This window comes from Siphateles boraxobius, unplaced genomic scaffold, assembly GCF_051911475.1.
Source record: "Siphateles boraxobius isolate OS27281-9 unplaced genomic scaffold, OSU_SipBor_1 2, whole genome shotgun sequence".
Lineage (NCBI taxonomy): Eukaryota > Metazoa > Chordata > Actinopteri > Cypriniformes > Leuciscidae > Siphateles > Siphateles boraxobius.
In genome coordinates this window covers 12243632-12262038 of record NW_027508810.1, presented here as the reverse complement: position 1 = coordinate 12262038, position 18407 = coordinate 12243632, and the positions used below count along the sequence as shown (strand labels likewise).

Here is an 18407-nt window from a genome sequence, read left to right as displayed (position 1 = left end):
TTTTGGAAAGAAAAAAACAAACAAACAATGGACTTTACCCTTTTACAGTCTATGGTTTAACTATGGTAGCCACAGTTTTTTCCGCATTACTTTAGTTACTACAATTATTGTTTCTACTGCAAAATTACAACAGGTAAATACTGACAGACATTACATTGGTGCTGAATGCCAAGTTATCACAGCTTTATTTATTTTTTTAAAGCAATTATTTCTAAATAAAATGTAATGAACTCACTGGTCGGTGGTGACTTTTAATTTTTTTTAAATATTGCGTTTCCGGTAAAAAAAAGAAAAGGGGAAAAGAAACGAGACAAGAAGAACAGCCTTCAACAGAACTGCTGCTCAGACCTTCAGTCATCGTTTATTCTAGCGTGTGTAGGTGAGTTTATATAATTGGCTAAAACTAAATTACTAGTTCCTAAGTAATATCTGTAATTTGGTGATGCGTCATATCGTGTCATTGCATTAGCGGAAATGTGGCGCTTAGCATCAGGCCCAAACGCAAACGATTCAGGATTCATGCAAAACAATCCCAAATTGTTCTTTATCTTTATGTTGGAAAAACAAACTCCATCCACGATTCCCCCATTGAGGTAGTTTAATGAAATCACCAGCTTTGGCATGCAATAATTGTCTTTTTTTTTTTTTTTTTTTTTTTTTTTTAATGCCGTTTTAATAACTTAATTGTAACTTCACGTCAAAGACTAACGTTAACGTTACATAAAAGTGCCTTGTAAAAATCCTGTTGAAATGAAAGCAAAAGTGAATTGTTTTGTTGTGGGGGAAAACAGTTAAAAGGGAATTATCCAGTTAAAGCTGCTTTCCCATATCGATGTGTATACAATTTAGCCTAAAATATTAATGAACTAAAAAAAAAGTCTATCAGTTTATTGATGTACCAAGGTAATTTTCTGTCATAGTACTGGCTTGTTGAAGTTTTAAAAAGCAAATCCAGTGACATCCACAAAGTGTGAATGATTTGATTTTTCATCTCAAGGTAAGACTGAAACAGGTGACGCACCTCACTGGATTCACCAGCAGATCTTCCACCTGGAGCTGACCTCTACAACATTTTAATAGCAGTAAGGAGATTCTCCTTATTGACATCATTTTAACAGGTGAGCAGCAGCCATCACTGCAAGAGTTGCTTTTTAGCAGTACCTGAAGGGTCCTACACTCATTTGACCACTTGGAACTTTGACTTTGAGACATGGCTTACAATCAACCATATCGAAACCCACCAGACGATTTCAGCGCAAACAATGACAAGTACAAAGACTCGCATCGAATTCATCCCCGGGAGTCTAACGTTTACATGTCAAGAATTAGGAACGCATCACAAGAGCAGACACGTCTATCTTCATCAGAAATGTCGATCTTTCCACCTGGTAAGGCTTTGTCCTTTCTGCATAGCTGTGGATTGGATGCTGAAGACCTGAAAACTCTGGCCGAGCTTCCTGAGCATCTCATCACAGCCGATGCTCTTCCTGACCTTCTTGCAGAGATCAAAAAGAAGAAAATGTCAAGCACTTCTTCATCTAGGTCCAATGCGCTCCAAGCAAGTACATCAACTCGCTCCTGGGATGATAGGAGCCACACTCAGTCGGTTGAGTATCCATTAGATTTGCCAGTGCGTCAGTCGTATTCCCTTAATCGAGAGCAGGTTCCAACCTGGGATGACCGCTGGGGAGATGTCCAACAAACAAGCTCTCAAACACGCGCATACACCAGTCCAGAGCCAAACTACGTGGTTGAGTACAATCATCTGAAAGAGAAAAAGTCTTATTTTGATAATGCGTCGTCTTATGCCACAGAACCATCAAGGCAGAAAACGTCAGTTGTCTCGCAGTCTTACGCTAACTACAGCAGAGACGTTGGTCAATCCTCACATCTGTCCAGTAGGGACATCAGTCAATCCTCACATCGCTCTGGCCGAGACGTCAGTCAGTCCTTGCATCTGTCCAGTAGAGACGTCAGTCAGTCCTCACATCTGTCCAGTAGAGACGTCAGTCAGTCCTCACATTTGTCAAGCAGGGACGTTGGTCTTCCGTCGCTCCTGTCCAGTAGAGATATCAATCAATCCTCACAGCGCTCTAGCAGAGACGTCAGTCAGTCCTCGCATCTGTCCAGTAGAGACGTCAGTCAGTCCTCGCATCTGTCCAGCAGGGACGTTGGTCTTCCGTCACTCCTGTCCAGCAGAGATGTCGGTCAGCCCTCAGTTTTTTCCAGCCGAGGCATCGGCTCACACTCACTCATGTCCAGAAGAGACATCGTTCCCCCTTCAAACCTGTCCAGCAGAGACATCGGCCCACCTTCGTTCTTGCCCAGCAGAGACGTTGGTCTACCCTCGCTCCTGTCCATTAGAGACCTTGCTCCACCTTCACGCCTGTCCAGCAGAGATGCCAGTCAATCTTCACATCAACGGAAGAAACCGGTGATTCATATAGTGCCTACAAGGAAGGAGGCGTCAGACTTCCATGGGAAAACTCCACCAGTGTTTCCCTATGCATGCGTACTCTGCGAAATCACTGTCCTCTCTAACAAGGTAAGTAGCCCTTTTGTTCTCAGATTCTACATTACCAGCTATTTACCAGACAATTTCAGGCAAAATACACATAAGCGTACCTGGGCATATGAGGTAAGTCCAAGTAGCATGTTTATTATCCATGTAGGAAGCTAAGCATTAAAGGCATAGTTTAATCCAAAATGAAAATTATGTAATTTATTTGTTCATGTTGTACCAAACACGATAAAGAAAAAAAAGTAACTTAAAAGCAGTCACCTTGGGCGCTTTATGCCAACTCTTCAGAAGCCTATAGCTAGACTAAAGTGGTTGTCCCTCTGCCATTGTCCTTAAATCTCATTCCCGCTTTCACATATGCGAATTTGCTGCATCATGACTGGTCACGAGACATGCAAGAACCAATGAAGTTTTATGTTACTGATGCCATACACAGGGTGTGACGCATGCACCTGCAGGAATGAGATTTTAGAAATATGGTGGAATGTAACATTTTCACAGAATAATGACTGGATAATTGACTTACTGGTCATTGTGCTTTTGCTTATTCTGTTAATAAATAGAACACCCAAAATTCTAAATCTGTAGTTAAATTTGATTTAATATTCAGTTGGAGGGCTTGAGATTTATCACTGTGAAATTAGTACAATCAGTATGCATGACATTTGTAAATGCTTTCATATTAAATTCATTTAAATTTCATTTAGAATTTAATCCGTAAGTCTATACATTTACTTTGATTGTCATATTATAAATTATGGTGAGTTATAATTGAATATTAAAAGAGGTTACTTGTGTTTTAGGACTGGTCTGTGCATGTAAATGGACCCCAACATGCTAATAGTCAACTCAGTCTTGTGGAAAAGTAAGTTATCTTCAACTTTGTTGTCAATAATGTTTTCGCTAGATATTAATTTCTGGCCAACGCAAAATGTCAAGTGTTTTAAGAAACATTTGGAGTGAGGACGGTAGCAATTTAACATGAAACATAAGTCAGTGTACAAACAAAGGATGTGCAATTCTTTGCGACATTTTATAAAGGAGTAATAATATTTTTTATGTATATCTTGTTTTATAATGTGGTATAACCTCTTTGTGTACCATTAGATATCCAGAGTGGGATCAGACCATCCAATCTGCTCGAAGGTATTCCCCCATTATATCTTTCGTAAAACACAGCACAATTCCAGAAATGTGTTGGTTTACATGCTAAACGTTTAACACTTCAACAGAATTGAGTCCCGTTCCGAGAATTCAAAGTCCAGATCGACACAGGAACGAGGTAAAGCCTTTTCGCCCTCCATAGTCATTTGACATCTTTAAGATGTGCTCTTTTATTTTGATCGTGTTTTTTTTTTTTTTTCAGGTGGAACCTCAAGCAGTAGAAATGGATCGAAAGGCAGCAAAATTGAAGCATCGAGCAGTAAAAGTGGATCATCGAGCAGTAAAAACCTGAATAAAACCCAAGCCACAACAAAGGTGGGTTTTTGTTTTTGATGTTCTGTTTCATTTGCTGTTAGCAAAAATAAATTTTAAACACCTGATATAGATTTACCATAATTTTTTCTTGCCAAGAAAATAGCCACAGAAGCTGTTATGGCGTTAAAAACATGGCGTTTGCTGCTGTAAATGTTATAATGTTTTGACATTATTTGACAATATTTTAATACAGTGCAAAGTGGTGTGTGTAAAGTTCGAAGTGGATGAAGTGGACGAAGCTTACCTGAGAAAATTGCTTGGCCAGTTTGGAGCGATTGTCAAAATTATCATGTTTCCTAAATTGGTATGGCATTTTATTTTTCATTTATTATGGGCCATTCTACAGAATTAGTTCAGAGTTTGAACATCTTTTAAAAAATAAGTATGTATGTACAAAATGTATAATATCCCAGGTACACATTTCTAGGAATTGTGCAGTTAATTCTTATATAAAAAAGTTTTGGAATATTTTTCTTCTCCCCAAATTTGTCACTACCAAAACACAATAATATATAATTTAATAAGAAGGTTTATGTTGACCTATTAAGATTTTCTTTATATCTTCTACCTTGTAAATTATTATTTTTGCTATTTTATTAAAAAGGTTTAACAGGTAAATCAGTAACAATTAAAATAGCATTTTAGGTAATTACACCCCAAAAAGGTTTGCTTACTTGCAGAAAAAAGGTGTTTGGTTTCTTAAAGTTACACACAGATTTTCACTTTTGAACACATTTACCTCAAAATTATGGGACACGGGAATATTTACTGGTCAAAAATATAGGGGTGTGGTTAAAATCAGTCTCAGCGAATGGATTAAAACATTGGTTTCGGTAGTGACATGAAAATGTGGGACACATATATTTTATTTTTTTACATAGTTTCATGATTTACAAAGAAAAAACTTTAAAAAAAAAACTTAAATATATTTTTAAAAACAACAATGGAATAAAAAGCTTAAATTATTTAAATAATATTTTCAAAAATATTTTGAAATTTTAGGGGTTAGGGTTTGGGACACCCACCTCTCAATTGAAAGTACCCAATAAATTATGTTTTTATATATATATAAAGCTTACTGATATTTTAAATAGCATTGTCGGTTCCAATAGATAATAGAAGGATCTTAGTAAACATCTAAGATTTAATACTTCAATGCTTTTTAAATGTGTTTTTTGATTGTGGACCGCAATTTGCACCATTTTTGTAGGATGGCCCATATAACTCCTTTTAACAAATTTATTTGAATCTGTTTTATGCTTAAATGGGCTTTAATAATTGCTCTTATAATTTGTCAATAAATATTTAATTTTTGTAGGCTTTTGTGGAGATGGGAACAGCAGGCCAGGCAGAGGATATAGTAAAATATTTCTTACACAACCCCTTGTGGATCAGAGGAGAAATGATAAAATTTTCTCTGTCTGCAGCATTCAGTTTCCTACAGGTGAATTATGATCATTAGAATTTTATGTTAAATGCTTGTCTGTTGAAAGATTGAAGGTGTTGTAGAACAGACCACCAAATATGAGTACCCACTTCCTAAAATTTTAACTGCATATAAAGCTGGATATGATGATTATATTGAATGATTCACTTTAAATTAATGCTCTCAGCTTCTTGCTTCCCAGTCTAAGGTACCTAATTCAGTTATATCTGTAGGTGTCAGGGATATTTTCCGAGTGACTTGCATCCACTTGGTTTATTTTAGTTTAAAGATTTGGCACAAACAGTGTTTGAATGATTTCCTTTGTTTCACAGAGTTCTCTTGTTGTGAGCTTTTCACCATTACCTTCTGGAGAGGGCATAAGCTCTGAGTTGACGGCCATTGCTAAACGTTTCGGATCAGTAAAACATTCGCTGTTTCTGCCAAGCCGGGTAGCCAAACTCATTATTGTGCAAATATTTCTATTCACTTAATCTTATGCCATGTTCTGTCTCTTCAGTTACCTATATAGTGTAAAGACTCTTTGTATTTGTACAGGGATATGTGGAGATGTCCAATGTGGAAGAGGCCAACAAATTGGTGGAGCACTATTCCACCAATGCACTCAAATTAAAAGGAAAAACCATTAACGTTTGCTTCTCAGCTGAGTACCAGATGCTTGGGTAAACCCATTCTGCTGATTTTATGCTGACTTTTTAAGACACCTTTTTTGCATTTGGACATTGCTATGCTAATGATTATGGACTTCATTTAAAAAAAAAATCCATTCTGCTTCTAAAATGTTAACATGTTTGTTATTTCACTCCATGGTCCAGTGATGTTGACAAAGAAAAATCACCAGTACCTCATAGCAGCAGCAGGAGGAGGAGGAATAGCAGCCCAAAAAGGAGATCTCGCAGTTCCCGAAGAGACTCTCCCAGCCCCAAAAGAAGAGCCTCTGAAGAGAGGTCCAGGTCTCGCAGGAGTCACGACTCTAAGAAACGAGACGAAAGTCAACGCTCTCGGGAGAAAACCAAGGAGAGCTCTAGACGGGACAGCTCATCTAAATCCCATTCCAAAAGAAGCTCTCCTTCAAAAGACCAGAAACAGAAAACAACAACAGAAGAGAGTGTGGAGGAGATGGTTGAACAAGACCCCAATCAGTCTGACATCATGGGGGATGATAGTGATCTTGAAGGATTGGCAGTTATAGCAGATGACGGTGAAGAACTAAATTCAGAAGATGAGCTCACAGTAGATGACGAGCTAGATGATGAGGAATATGATATTGCAGATTCTCTGACAGAACAGGATACACTTGAAGACGTCCAAACTGTGAAAGAGTCAAATGATGAGACTAAACCTTCAGATATGGACACATCGAACGTACAGTCAGAGACATCAGAGTGTGTACCAACTGCAACAACTTCAGATAGATCAAGTGATTGTAAGGAAGCCCAGGATCAACAAGGAGAGCAAAAAGAGCTTCAACGAGAAGAGCAAAATGAGATTCAACAAGGAGAGCAAAAAGAGCTTCAAGGAGAGCAAAAAGAGCTTCAACAAGGAGAAAAAAAAGAGCTTCAACAAGGAGAGCAAAAAGAGCTTCAAGAAGGAGAGCAAAAAGAGCTTCAACAAGCAGAAAAAAAAGAGCTTCAACAAGGAGAGCAAAAAGAGCTTCAGCAGGGAGAGCAAAAAGAGCTTCAACAAGGAGAAAAAAAAGAGCTTCAACAAGGAGAGCAAAAAGAGCTTCAACAAGGAGAGCAAAAAGAGCTTCAACAAGCAGAAAAAAAAGAGCTTCAACAAGGAGAAAAAAAAGAGCTTCAACAAGGAGAGCAAAAAGAGCTTCAAGAAGAGCAAGGAGAGCTTCAGCAAGGAGAGCAAAAAGAGCTTCAGCAGGGAGAGCAAAAAGAGATTCAGCAAGGAGAGCAAAAAGAGCTTCAGCAAGGAGAGCAAAAAGAGCTTCAACAAGGAGAGCAAAAAGAGCTTCAACAAGGAGAGCAAAAAGAGCTTCAACAAGGAGAGCAAAAAGATGAAACCGTAGAAATGGAAGAGGTAAACACAACTGAGAGTAACAGTTACAAACATTAAGTTCAGCAGCTAGGGAAACAAATCATAAAATTGTCATGCCAACCATCAGTCTGCTATGAGCAAGGGATGGAGGGGAGGTGTGCTATAGTAAAATCCCTGCCCTCTATTCAATATTCCATTTCGCTTGAAAATACTGTGATAAAGATCTTGACCCAAAATGTATGCACCTCTTGATGGAAATAAATGTTGTGATATTATTTCCATCAAGAAGTGCATACATTTTTGGTCAAGATCTTGTATTGACGGTGCAAGAGTCCAGCACTCTGTAAAATCTCCTCCAGCACATCCCAAAGACTTTCACTGAATTTAAGGTCTGGACTCAGAGGTGCCAATTCATGTGTGAAAATGACTCCATGCTCCCTCCCAACCATTCTTTCACAATTTGAGCCTGATGAATCTTGACATTGTCATCCTGGAATATGGCCATTATGTGTCTTCCTACATGGTTCTTTAAGAAATTAAAAGCTACACACTCCATCAATTAAATGGGTTAGAAAAACTGTGTCAAACATATAACATGCTAGAAACATAATCACTGCAGTAATGAGCCAATCATAGACTCTTAAGCATTTGCCTATTTAAATCCAAACAGCTACTTTTCTTACTTGTTTTGACCGGGCAGTGTATTTCAGTTGGTTTGGTAGTGATACACAGTTATTAATTGCATTCTATATTTAAAAATATAAATAAACAAATCTGTTTTGTTCTGTTTGTGTAGAAGGCAACCGATTTTACAGGGAATCTAGAAAACTTGCCCACCCCAGATGAATTTAAGGAGGAAGTGCTGACAGAACAAGGTATTTATTTTGCGTAGTTATCCAATAATTCAACCATAAAAACAACAAAGTTCTGCTGAATGTTTGTGTAGTTTTTTTCTTTATTCATTTGGGAGATAATTGAGGAAGTATGCTTATTCTGTTTTAGGTGATAAAATGGAGATCTCTGCCTCGAGCACTGAGGTTAGTCGGTTTTCCCTTCAAAAGTGTATGAGATTTTTTTTGAAGTTTTTGAGTTCTGTATAATTTGTTTAATCTCTTTAGGAAAAGTATGGCAAAGTTCTTGAGGTGGCAGGTTTTCCAGTGGCTAAAAAATTCAGTAAAAAAGATTTGCTGAAAATTGGGGAAAAATACGGAGATGTGGCAGATTGCTGTTTGGTTCGCTGCAATCGAAAGGTAAAATGATTAAATTCAACATTGAATAAAAGGAAAAAGTGTATGCAAATGGTCAAAATGTTCATATCACTGTTCTATATAGAATGACTGGATAGCTCATGACGTCATAAACAGTGAAGCCACCGCGCCGCCATATTGGTATTCCCTAGTGAGCTCACGCGTTCTATTGAATCAATAGGAAATTGTATGATTTGACTGAGAAAACATTGCTTAAGGAGACACCTTTTTAAAATCTAAAGTCTCCCTGTACATTCTTACCACTCAAACACCCTAAGCATTAAAAATGGATATTTGTTTAAAGTTGAACATTTTTCCTGCTTATTAAAAATTGCATTACATTAAGATGTAGCTAAATCTACTGTACAACAGTAGGCAAATATAATTATTTCAGTCAATTTCTTCAAGCTAAACCGAAGTTTTATTTTGACGGGTTGCCGTGAAGACCTTTGAGTTTCTGTGTGTGTTATGATATGACGATAGTTTTTCTCAAATGAAGCGGTAAAATGCTCATGAAGTGACTCTCAGATCGGCTCTGGAGAGGAAGTTCATCATGTCCTCATATCGTGAGGCAGCAGAGACTGAAACCTGCGCGAGCGTCACGCGTGCTTCTGTGTGTGTGTGTGTGCGCGTGTGTGCGCGTGTGTGTGCGTGTGTGTGTGTGTGTGTGTGGTAAATTAAACCGCGCGTCTGCGCCATTCATTCCCACAGAGACAAGCAGAACATGCAGGGTTAATAGCCAAGTTTTTTGCTGTTTAATATTTACAGACACTAGTATAATACATCGTGGTATAGGCTACATTGGCTAAAGTGCTCCTAGTGAAAAAGTTAGTCTGGAGGCTCGATCACGCTTAGATAAACACTGAAGCGATTGAAAGCAGCTATTAGTGGGTACCGAGAATATAAGTTACCCGGTACTGCAGAAATGCTGGTATCGTCCCATTTTCAAAATTCCAGTACCGACTTGGTAACTTAACTTACCGAAGTAACATCTCCTTTTGACGAAGTTACTCTTGCCTCACAGACACAGGAATAGCGACAATTGTACATATAAATTACTACTTATAGGGTTTGAATTACAACCTGTTGGCAGTTTTTCTACATCCTTTTGTGAACGTCGTTTTACACTTGCATGCCTCACAGCGGGTCATCTTAAAAGTACCGTCAAAGCTACCAAAATCTGTATAACGGCCGTTGGAGCCTCTGCTGGTAGGGAATCGTAAGATGGCCGCTCGAACCCTTCCGGTGGCTTCACTATCTGATGGCAGTTTAGAACGTCATGAGCTATCCAGTCATTCTATATAGATCAGTGCTTCATATGCAGTCTATAGTTCTTGTATTTCGGTTTAAAACATTATACTTGCATGCATGTTAAATGTGCGCCTCTTTGAAACTCGCAGAAAATAAATGGATGTACCGTGTACAAGTTTCTATCAAGTCAAGTCATCCTCATTTATATAGCGCTTTTAACAATGTAGATTGTTTCAAAGCAGCTTTACAGAGATAAACATATAATTTAAGGTAACAGAGATTGGTTTGGTTTTATAATGGTTCTTGAAAAAAAAATGTTTCCAGCTAAAGTTAGTTTTGATTGATTCACTTCCGTCTAAATGAGCATTTGTTATTAAATTAGGGGCCGCTAAGACGACACCGTTCTCTCTAAACAGACTTTAAACGTGAACCTGTGATAGACGCTGATGCCGTTCACATGCGCATTAAGAATTGATTCTATAGCTATGTGCGTTTGAATATATGTGCGCAGGTTTGTAATTCCTTACAAACCATGCCTAAACAAACTACTTGTCTTGTCTATAAATTTTGATGCAGAATTTTATTTTATCTTATCACTTTGGGTAGGTACGCGAACCGAAATATTCCACAACGCTTTATCTGTAGAGTGGTATAGGGATCCTCCATAGGGAGAGGCTAGTTGGCACTGTTCAATGTTATCAAATACTTCTGTCTTAACATAATCACCAAGTCCAAAAATAAAGTAGTCAGTCAAATGATACAATCTTTGTGAAATTTCTACCAAAAAATAATTTATATAAATGAATAAATTTCAGAAGATTCTCATGGTGGTTATATCATGTTTTCATTGCAGGTGGAGAAGGCATCAATTGAGATGGTGAATGCTGCTGATGCTGCAAAACTTGAAGTTGAGTCTAAAAGGCAGCGCATTAGACTAGGTGGCAAAATATTGAGGTTAACTGTGTCAAAGACGTACAGCCAAGTAAATGAAGGGTAACTTGAACTTTCTCAAATAAAATCCCTTTCCTATTGCTTTATTGTGCTTGGGTGTTCGGATGTGCCAGTCATATGGGAATCGCAACAGATGATGTTTGATTCTGTTTCAGGAAAAGTGTTGACTCTGACTCTGGGAAAGCGGATGGTCAGGAACATGTTGAAGAGAAAAATAAGGAGCCCTCTTGCTTACTGATGTCCAGTGAGGAGAGTACAGCAGTGATGGCCGAGACTGAGACCTCTGAAGAAGCTGCTGAGACCAACACGGAAGCAATCATGCAAACGTCTAGTGACGAGGAGGTAAAATCAAGAAATAAGTTCACTCTGGGTCTAAAATGAATCTCTAATATAATAAAATTGTATTTTTCTGGGGTCCACAAAACATGTGTAAGCATTGCAGTATCATTCTTTTTTCAATACTTCAGGAAGAGTATGGTAGAGTCCTCCGGATCAGAAATCTTCCAATGCCTGATGAATACAGTGATGCAGATTTTCTGAGCATCGCAGAACCATATGGGACAGTAAAACGTCATTGGATGTTTCGCCTCCATCGAACAGTTAGTAAATATAACTGTCATATATATTTCGAACATATTCAGTGGTTTCATCAATGAAATCTTACAATTATCTTGTTTTTCCCCAGGGATTGATTGAAATGGAAAATGCCTGTGATGCTGAGAAGGTTGTATCTGCGGCCAATATGAATAAAATTACAGTTGCTGGAAAACATCCCAAGGTTTCAGTCTCTACCAAACATGCCCATTTAAATAAAAGGTATTGAATTGAATTTATGTACATGTTCATGGGAGTTTATTACTAAAAATGCACATTCAGAACCCATATGGAGAATCTTTAACTAAGTGTCAGGGTTGCAAAAAATTGTTATAGTCAGCAATTAATTTAATTATCAATTAGTCAAGTCATGTCACTTTACAGTAATGAAAAATGCATTTCTATTTCTAAAAAAATCATTTGAAAAAAGCTGATTTGGAAAAAGTGCACAACCCAACACAGTCACCATTAGATGATACTGAGCTAAGTGCAACAGAATTTTTTTTTAAGTAACTTTGAAATATTTATTCTAATTAAATATTTGTTGGACATTAAATGTAGGTTTAATTAAATCCTACATCTAACAGGTGTATATATAAGTCTCTTACAATCAAAGGAAATATAGTCACTGTTCTTCTGATTGAAAACGGGAAAAACACTTAATTTTGTGTTATAGCATTCTGTTTATTTATTTATTTTTTGCTTTTTAGCCTACCATTTGCACATAGTTTGGAGGGAAACAAGGATTTATTTCATAAAAGACGTACAATTCTGAAAATGATAAATCATTGCATCACTATACTGATTTAGCATCTTTCTGATTTGTATTGTTTGCTAGGTACTTTCTACATGGACCTAGTGATGGTTCTATACAAACATCTACTGAGTTGGAGAAGGTAAATGATGAATCCAAAACACAAAACTGTTGTTTTTTTTTAGCAGCCATCAATCCGAACATCAGTGAATGTTAAGGTCAATTATTGTCACTATATTATTTTGCAATTTAAACACTTGTCAAATCCCTGTTTTGAAGGGTTTTAGCTGCTGCTCTGTGTTATACCTACTGATACTGTGTGTTTAATGATGAATTACACTGGTTTTAGGAGTTCTGGAGTGATAATCAGGAATTCGACTCAAAGGAAGATGAGAAGCAGGTTTCTGACATTGATGGTGGAAATGGAATGGAGGCTGAAAATTCAGAAAGTTTGTCCGAGGCACAAACACCCATTATGGATCCAGTGGGTAAGAGCATGTTTCACTGCACACTTTAAGAAGCTGCTGTTACAAGTCCACCCCGGAAAGATCTGTGTAGGGTTCCACAAACTTGGATATAAGGAATTTTTAAATTATGATTCCCAGACCTGAAGCTGCCCTGGAAATACATAGCGATGGAAATCTCTATAGAGCTTCAATGCATTTAAAGGAATTTTTTACCCAAAAACTCACCCTCAAGCCATCCTCAGTGTAAATTAGTTTCTTTTTTCAGCCGAACACAATCAGAGATATATTAAGTAATATCCTGGCTCTTCCAAGTTTTGTAATGGCATTGAGTAGTGAAGCTACATTTTATGAAGCTCCAAAAAGTACATTCATTATAATAGTAATCCATATGACTCCAGTCTCTTTATAAATTCCTTCTGAAACTGGCACTTACGGGCTTTCCTGAAAGCGTTCAGAAGAGAGTCGAGTTCCGGCGGAGGGGTGACCTCTGACACGACATATGGCGTATGATGTAGACGTAGCGTAAACCTAGGTGAGAATTGACAAGCGCAGAGGATAGGGAAAAACAAAACGCCGGTCACGAAAATTGCCAGACCACATGAACGCCATACATCATTTCAGAGGTCACCCTTCCGCCAGAACTCCACTCTCTCGTGAACGTGCATATGGCTATTGCCGGTAGACAGTGATTATAGTTTATACATTTTTAAATATGGATATTTTTCTCACAAAAACCCTTTGCTTCGTTCAGAAGGCATTTAATAATAAAATGGATTACTTTTATGATGAATGCACTTTTTGGTGCTTCATAAACTCGGGCACTACTCAATGCCATTACAAAGCTGGGAAGAGCCAGGATATTATGTAAAATAACTCCATTTGTGTCGGCTGAAAGAAGAAAGTCATTTACTTTTAGGATGGCTTGAGAGCAAGTAAATTATGGGATTTTTTTGGGTGAACTATTCCTTTAATGAAAATGTGTGTGTATATAGCTAGTATTAGCTACCATATAAAGAAAAGCAGAAAGGCATTCTTGTCTGTGCATAATCCAGCTCTGTCTCTGCACAACTGATCTGTTGCACTTGACCAACAGGGACAGAGTTTATTCGACCTGTGGTGGGTTACTTGTGCAGCTTGTGTAATGCCATCTATTCCAGTGAGGAAGAGGCCAAGGATAACCACTGCAGGACCCCCTTGCATCATCAAAACCTGAAGGCATAAATATTTTGCATATCTATATATCTGTTTGCATGTGTATCATATTTGATATTTTATCTGTAATGTGGTCAAACAAAATCTACAGGACTTACATATGTTCTTATTCTCTTTCTCTTAGGAGCACAAAGAGCGAAACAGTTCATCATAAACCTTGACTAGAATCAAGCCAATCCAGAAATCCTTCATAGGCATTCATGATGATAGTATACTCTAGTTTAAGGGATAGTTCACCCCAAAAAATGTAATTGTCATCATTTACTCACCCTTGAGTTGTTCCAAACCTGTATGAGTTTTTTCATCTGTTGAGCTAAAACGATCTTTTGAAGAATGTTGGTAACCAAACAGTTGACGGTAGCCATTGATTTCCATAGTAGGGGGGGGGGAAATACTTTGGAAGTCAATGGCTACCATCAACTGTCTGGTTACTAAAATTATTCAAAATATTATTTTGTGCTCGACAGAATAAAAAAACTAACGTAAGGGTGAGTAAATTACAATTTTAATTTTTGGGTGAACTAACCCTTTAATTCACATAATATGTTATACGTGTTGTGATTTAGCGTTCCAATTCAAATGCAATTTTGTTTTAATTTCACCCTGTTTGTTGTTGTTTTTCTCTTTCCTTAATGATTTTTAGCCTCATAGCATAATTGCCTTAGTCATATTTCAATGTCTTTGGAAAACAAGTAGAAACACAATTTGACTTAGGCAATTATGCTATGACGCTACATTTTTTATAGTAATCTACTAAAACAGTCATGTTGTTGTTAAAGGCATGTATTTTACTGTAGTGTACTGTATTAAACTTATAAGTAAAACAGAATACAGTAATATCGGTTCTGCTCCAATATCGGTTCTGCTCCAATAAAGTCATGTCCAGCTGTCAAATACGCGCGCTTGTTTTCTTGATGCGGGTTTTGATTGGACGGATGATGCTTGTCTCCGCCCACAGTATGCCGTTTCCATGGCTATCCAACATGGCCGCACACGGTAAGCAGGACGCTGATGTGTGGGATTTTATTGTAACGACTTAATTTTAGCTGAATGTCGTCACGCATTAACCTATGTTTTAATGTGAATACAGTAAGTGTCTTTAATGAAACCAAATAAACTGTTTTGTGGAAAAAAACAGCTGTCATATAGTGACCTTTTGTATCGGATGGAGAGGAAGCATCGTCTAGCTAATGTTAGCCATTCACAACACTACTGTTGTCATGGCATGCAAAGAAAAATGATTACCGTTTTGAATGATCTGTTGTCTATGAATCTCAATTTCTTATGAGCTGAACGTTTATTTTAATTTGTCTGCTAGATCGGGGATGATTGAATCGGGTTACTAAGTTAGTTGTTACCGCTTGTGGCACAAAACATGGTGAAGCTCGACTCGTTTTGTCATTATTGTACGTAACAGTTACCCACTTTGTTCTAGTGGTATATGTTTATGTGTTGCTTCTGTCTAATAGACACTGTAGAAGCTGCATCTAAAGCTCACTTCCAAATGCGGTGTCGCTGGTGAAACTTAGTTTTGACAAAACTCTCAAAAAGATAAATTAACGCAACCAGCTATGATTTTTTCGCTGTGTATTAAAAAGAAGAAATTCATGAGACTGAAAAATATTGATAACCAAATGTTTAATGTTAAAGAGTAACTATTAAGTATTTTCATGATTTCAACATCATTTCTTAAAGTTCGCTAGAAACAGATCCATAAATATTTATAGTGGTCAGATTTGTGTTAATATTTGTGAGATTTAGGACCAAAACACCGAGATAGAAAAAGAGTTTCCTATCCCCTGTCCCTCCAGACCTATGTTGTGTTCATTAATTAAATATGTTTTACTTTTTGTAGGAAGACAACCTGTTGTATCCTTTCAGGTCTTTCATCCCTTCACATTACAGTTTCCTTATTAATTGCACGTATATCTTGCTTATTCTGTTTATGTTGCTTCTTAACAAAGTCTCTCAGTTGTCCTCCACACCACTGCAGATCCTGTTTCATTTGAACGGCTGGTATTTTGCAGCATTCTTCATCGCTGAGATTCTTATGTTCATCTATAAAGGTGAGGTATGGACTCATTAAAGGGTCTAGCGGTTGAAGTTTATATATGTATGTATATATTTGTGATGTAATCACTGTTTGCTCTGGCTTTTGAAGGGGTGATACTCCCTTACCCACAAGCTAACCTGATATTGGATGTTGTCCTGCTGCTCCTCTTCTTGGGCCTTGAGACCCTCAGACTCTTCTATGGTCAGTGTTTTAAAATGTACAAAGCACCAGTCACAAAACAACAAGTAGCAGCTGTAGAACTGACTCTTTATGTCAGTCAGAGGACTGAAATGATCCTCATCCAGAAGCCTTCATTGGGGAGCAGGGTTGGGCAAAACTTGAAATGCCAGGAAGAGCCATTTTACTGTATTTCCATTCAAAGAAATAAAATAGTCACACAACAGATGTATTAGTCTTATAAAAGTTTTGCAAATAATAATAATATTAATAATTACACTATTCAATTTTACTAATTGCTTATTTATCCCTTGATATGTACAATACATTTTTCTCTTAATTAACTGATTAGACACTTTTATTTCAAATGTTTGGGGGAAAGTAATTGATATTTTTATTCAGTAAGGAGGATTCATTAAATTGACCAAAAATGGCAGTAAAGATATTTATAATGTTACAAAACATTTCTTTTTCAAATTAGTGCTGTTCACGTTTGTCAAGTTTGTCACGGACGTGGAGCTCTCGTCTTCCCGAAAACGCCACGCTGATATTGATTCTCGTTTTAGTTCTCCTTTTGTCCCAAAGTCTGCTTGCCATGGTCCATAATGTTTGAACGAAACAACAACAGCGTGAGCAGTGTAACGCTGTTTTCCCCGTCTGTCGCCATGGTTACTATGGCAGTGAGAGCGGAAACCAGGGATAACGCGGATATTACATCATTGACAGGCGACAAGTGAACATGAACGAGCCTTTATTTAAAATGGGAATTTTTCTGAAATTAAAGTTCTTTGGGAACTTTTGGGATATTGCAAGTACACAACTGCAAGAAATATATCACACTGTGCAAGTGATTCTTGGATATTTTATTAAAAAAATCTTATATATTGTAGCTTTAAGTTTTGTTAGAATTCTGGAATTGAATTCTAAAGACATTCTCTGCTCAGCTCTGAATGCAGCACAACCCTGCTTTGGCTATGAGTGGATGATGGTCATAACAGCTTGATAATAAAGATTGATTACCCTTTTTGCTGTGTACATTTTGTATTGGTGAAAGTGCATTGATCCAAGTAGCAAATGAAATAATGGCATGTGAAATGTGACTTTCAGGCTGGAAGGGGAACCTGTGTCAGCGCTCTCTGGCTCTGTGTGTGAGTGTTGGTGTTCTGGTGCCCTGTGCAGTGCTGAGCGTCTACTTCCTGCTGCTTCAGACCTTTGTTTTACGCCTCGAGTTTGTACTCAATGCTGTGCTGCTCTGCTTTTACAGCTTTGAGCTGGTTCTGGGAATGATGATGATCTCTATTTTTTCAAGGTATTTTTTTTTTTACGTTTTTCAACATATTTATTCCATAGTATTTAAGAGGCATACACATTATGCAGAGACATATACATGGATTAGAATAGATATATGAAAGTGGGAATTTAGAGAACCAATTTTTGGAACATGATTCTCAAGGTATTAGGTAACTGACTTGCTTATTAACATACAAGGTATTTTAAATGGTTTTTAAAATACCAGATATTTATACCCAGTATTTTTTCGTTCTCTTTCAGGGCCAACATTTATTGAGTCCATTTGCTATTTGATGTCAGGATGAAATCACTGAAAAGAAAAAGATGCAGTCTTTCAGACTGACTGCTGTCAAAACATGTATGTTTCATAAAACAGACATTTTATATGTACACTTTTCCAAAATATATATGAAGCGCCTTAAATATGTAGAACTTGAGATGTTACAAAAACAAATTTCAGTTCACAAATTTATATGTATATGTAAAGATTGCCATTATTAAATGGTAGATTGAAACAATTGTCGTCATACATTTACCACACACACATACACCCGTGTGTGTGTGTGTGTGTGTGTGTGTGTGTGTGTGTGTGTGTGTGTGTGTGTGTGTGTGTGTGTGTGTGTGTGTGTGTGTGTGTGTGTGTGTGTGTATATACACACACACACAGTACACACTCACCTAAAGGATTATTAGGAACACCATACTAATACAGTGTTTGACCCCCTTTCGCCTTCAGAACTGCCTTAATTCTACGTGGCATTGATTCAACGAGGTGCTGAAAGTATTCTTTAGAAATGTTTGCCCATATTGATAGGATAGCATCTTGCAGTTGATGGAGATTTGTGGGATGCACATCCAGGGCACGAAGCTCCCGTTCCACCACATCCCAAAGATGCTCTATCGGGTTGAGATCTGGTGACTGTGGGGGCCATTTTAGTACAGTAAACTCATTGTCATGTTCAAGAAACCAATTTGAAA

At 37.5% G+C, this 18407-nt stretch overlaps 2 protein-coding genes across 3 annotated transcripts; both read left to right on the top strand.

Annotated features, from left to right (window-relative positions):
- The first annotated feature begins 262 nt into the window (after nt 1-262).
- On the top strand, nt 263-14803 carry matr3l1.1 (matrin 3-like 1.1). Of its 2 annotated transcripts, XM_077235921.1 has the most exons (22): nt 263-379; nt 998-2545; nt 3325-3386; nt 3629-3667; nt 3754-3803; nt 3888-4000; nt 4194-4304; nt 5319-5444; nt 5759-5875; nt 5982-6106; nt 6260-7475; nt 8230-8308; nt 8436-8470; nt 8552-8683; nt 10785-10924; nt 11038-11224; nt 11350-11481; nt 11568-11698; nt 12315-12372; nt 12580-12718; nt 13791-13912; nt 14034-14803. In XM_077235921.1, exons 2-22 carry the CDS (start codon nt 1211-1213, stop codon nt 14061-14063), a joined length of 4479 nt encoding a protein of 1492 aa, XP_077092036.1. In that variant the 5' UTR covers nt 263-379; nt 998-1210; the 3' UTR covers nt 14064-14803. The 2 variants fall into 2 exon arrangements, with proteins under 2 accessions (XP_077092036.1, XP_077092034.1); XM_077235919.1 differs by lacking the exon at nt 263-379 and having other exon boundaries at nt 701-2545.
- Nucleotides 14788-17942, top strand: tmem216 (transmembrane protein 216). Its single transcript, XM_077235949.1, has 6 exons — nt 14788-14905; nt 15765-15778; nt 15882-15975; nt 16071-16163; nt 17247-17448; nt 17691-17942. Exons 1-6 carry the CDS (start codon nt 14788-14790, stop codon nt 17704-17706), a joined length of 537 nt encoding a protein of 178 aa, XP_077092064.1. The 3' UTR covers nt 17707-17942.
- Nucleotides 17943-18407: the final 465 nt, after the last annotated feature.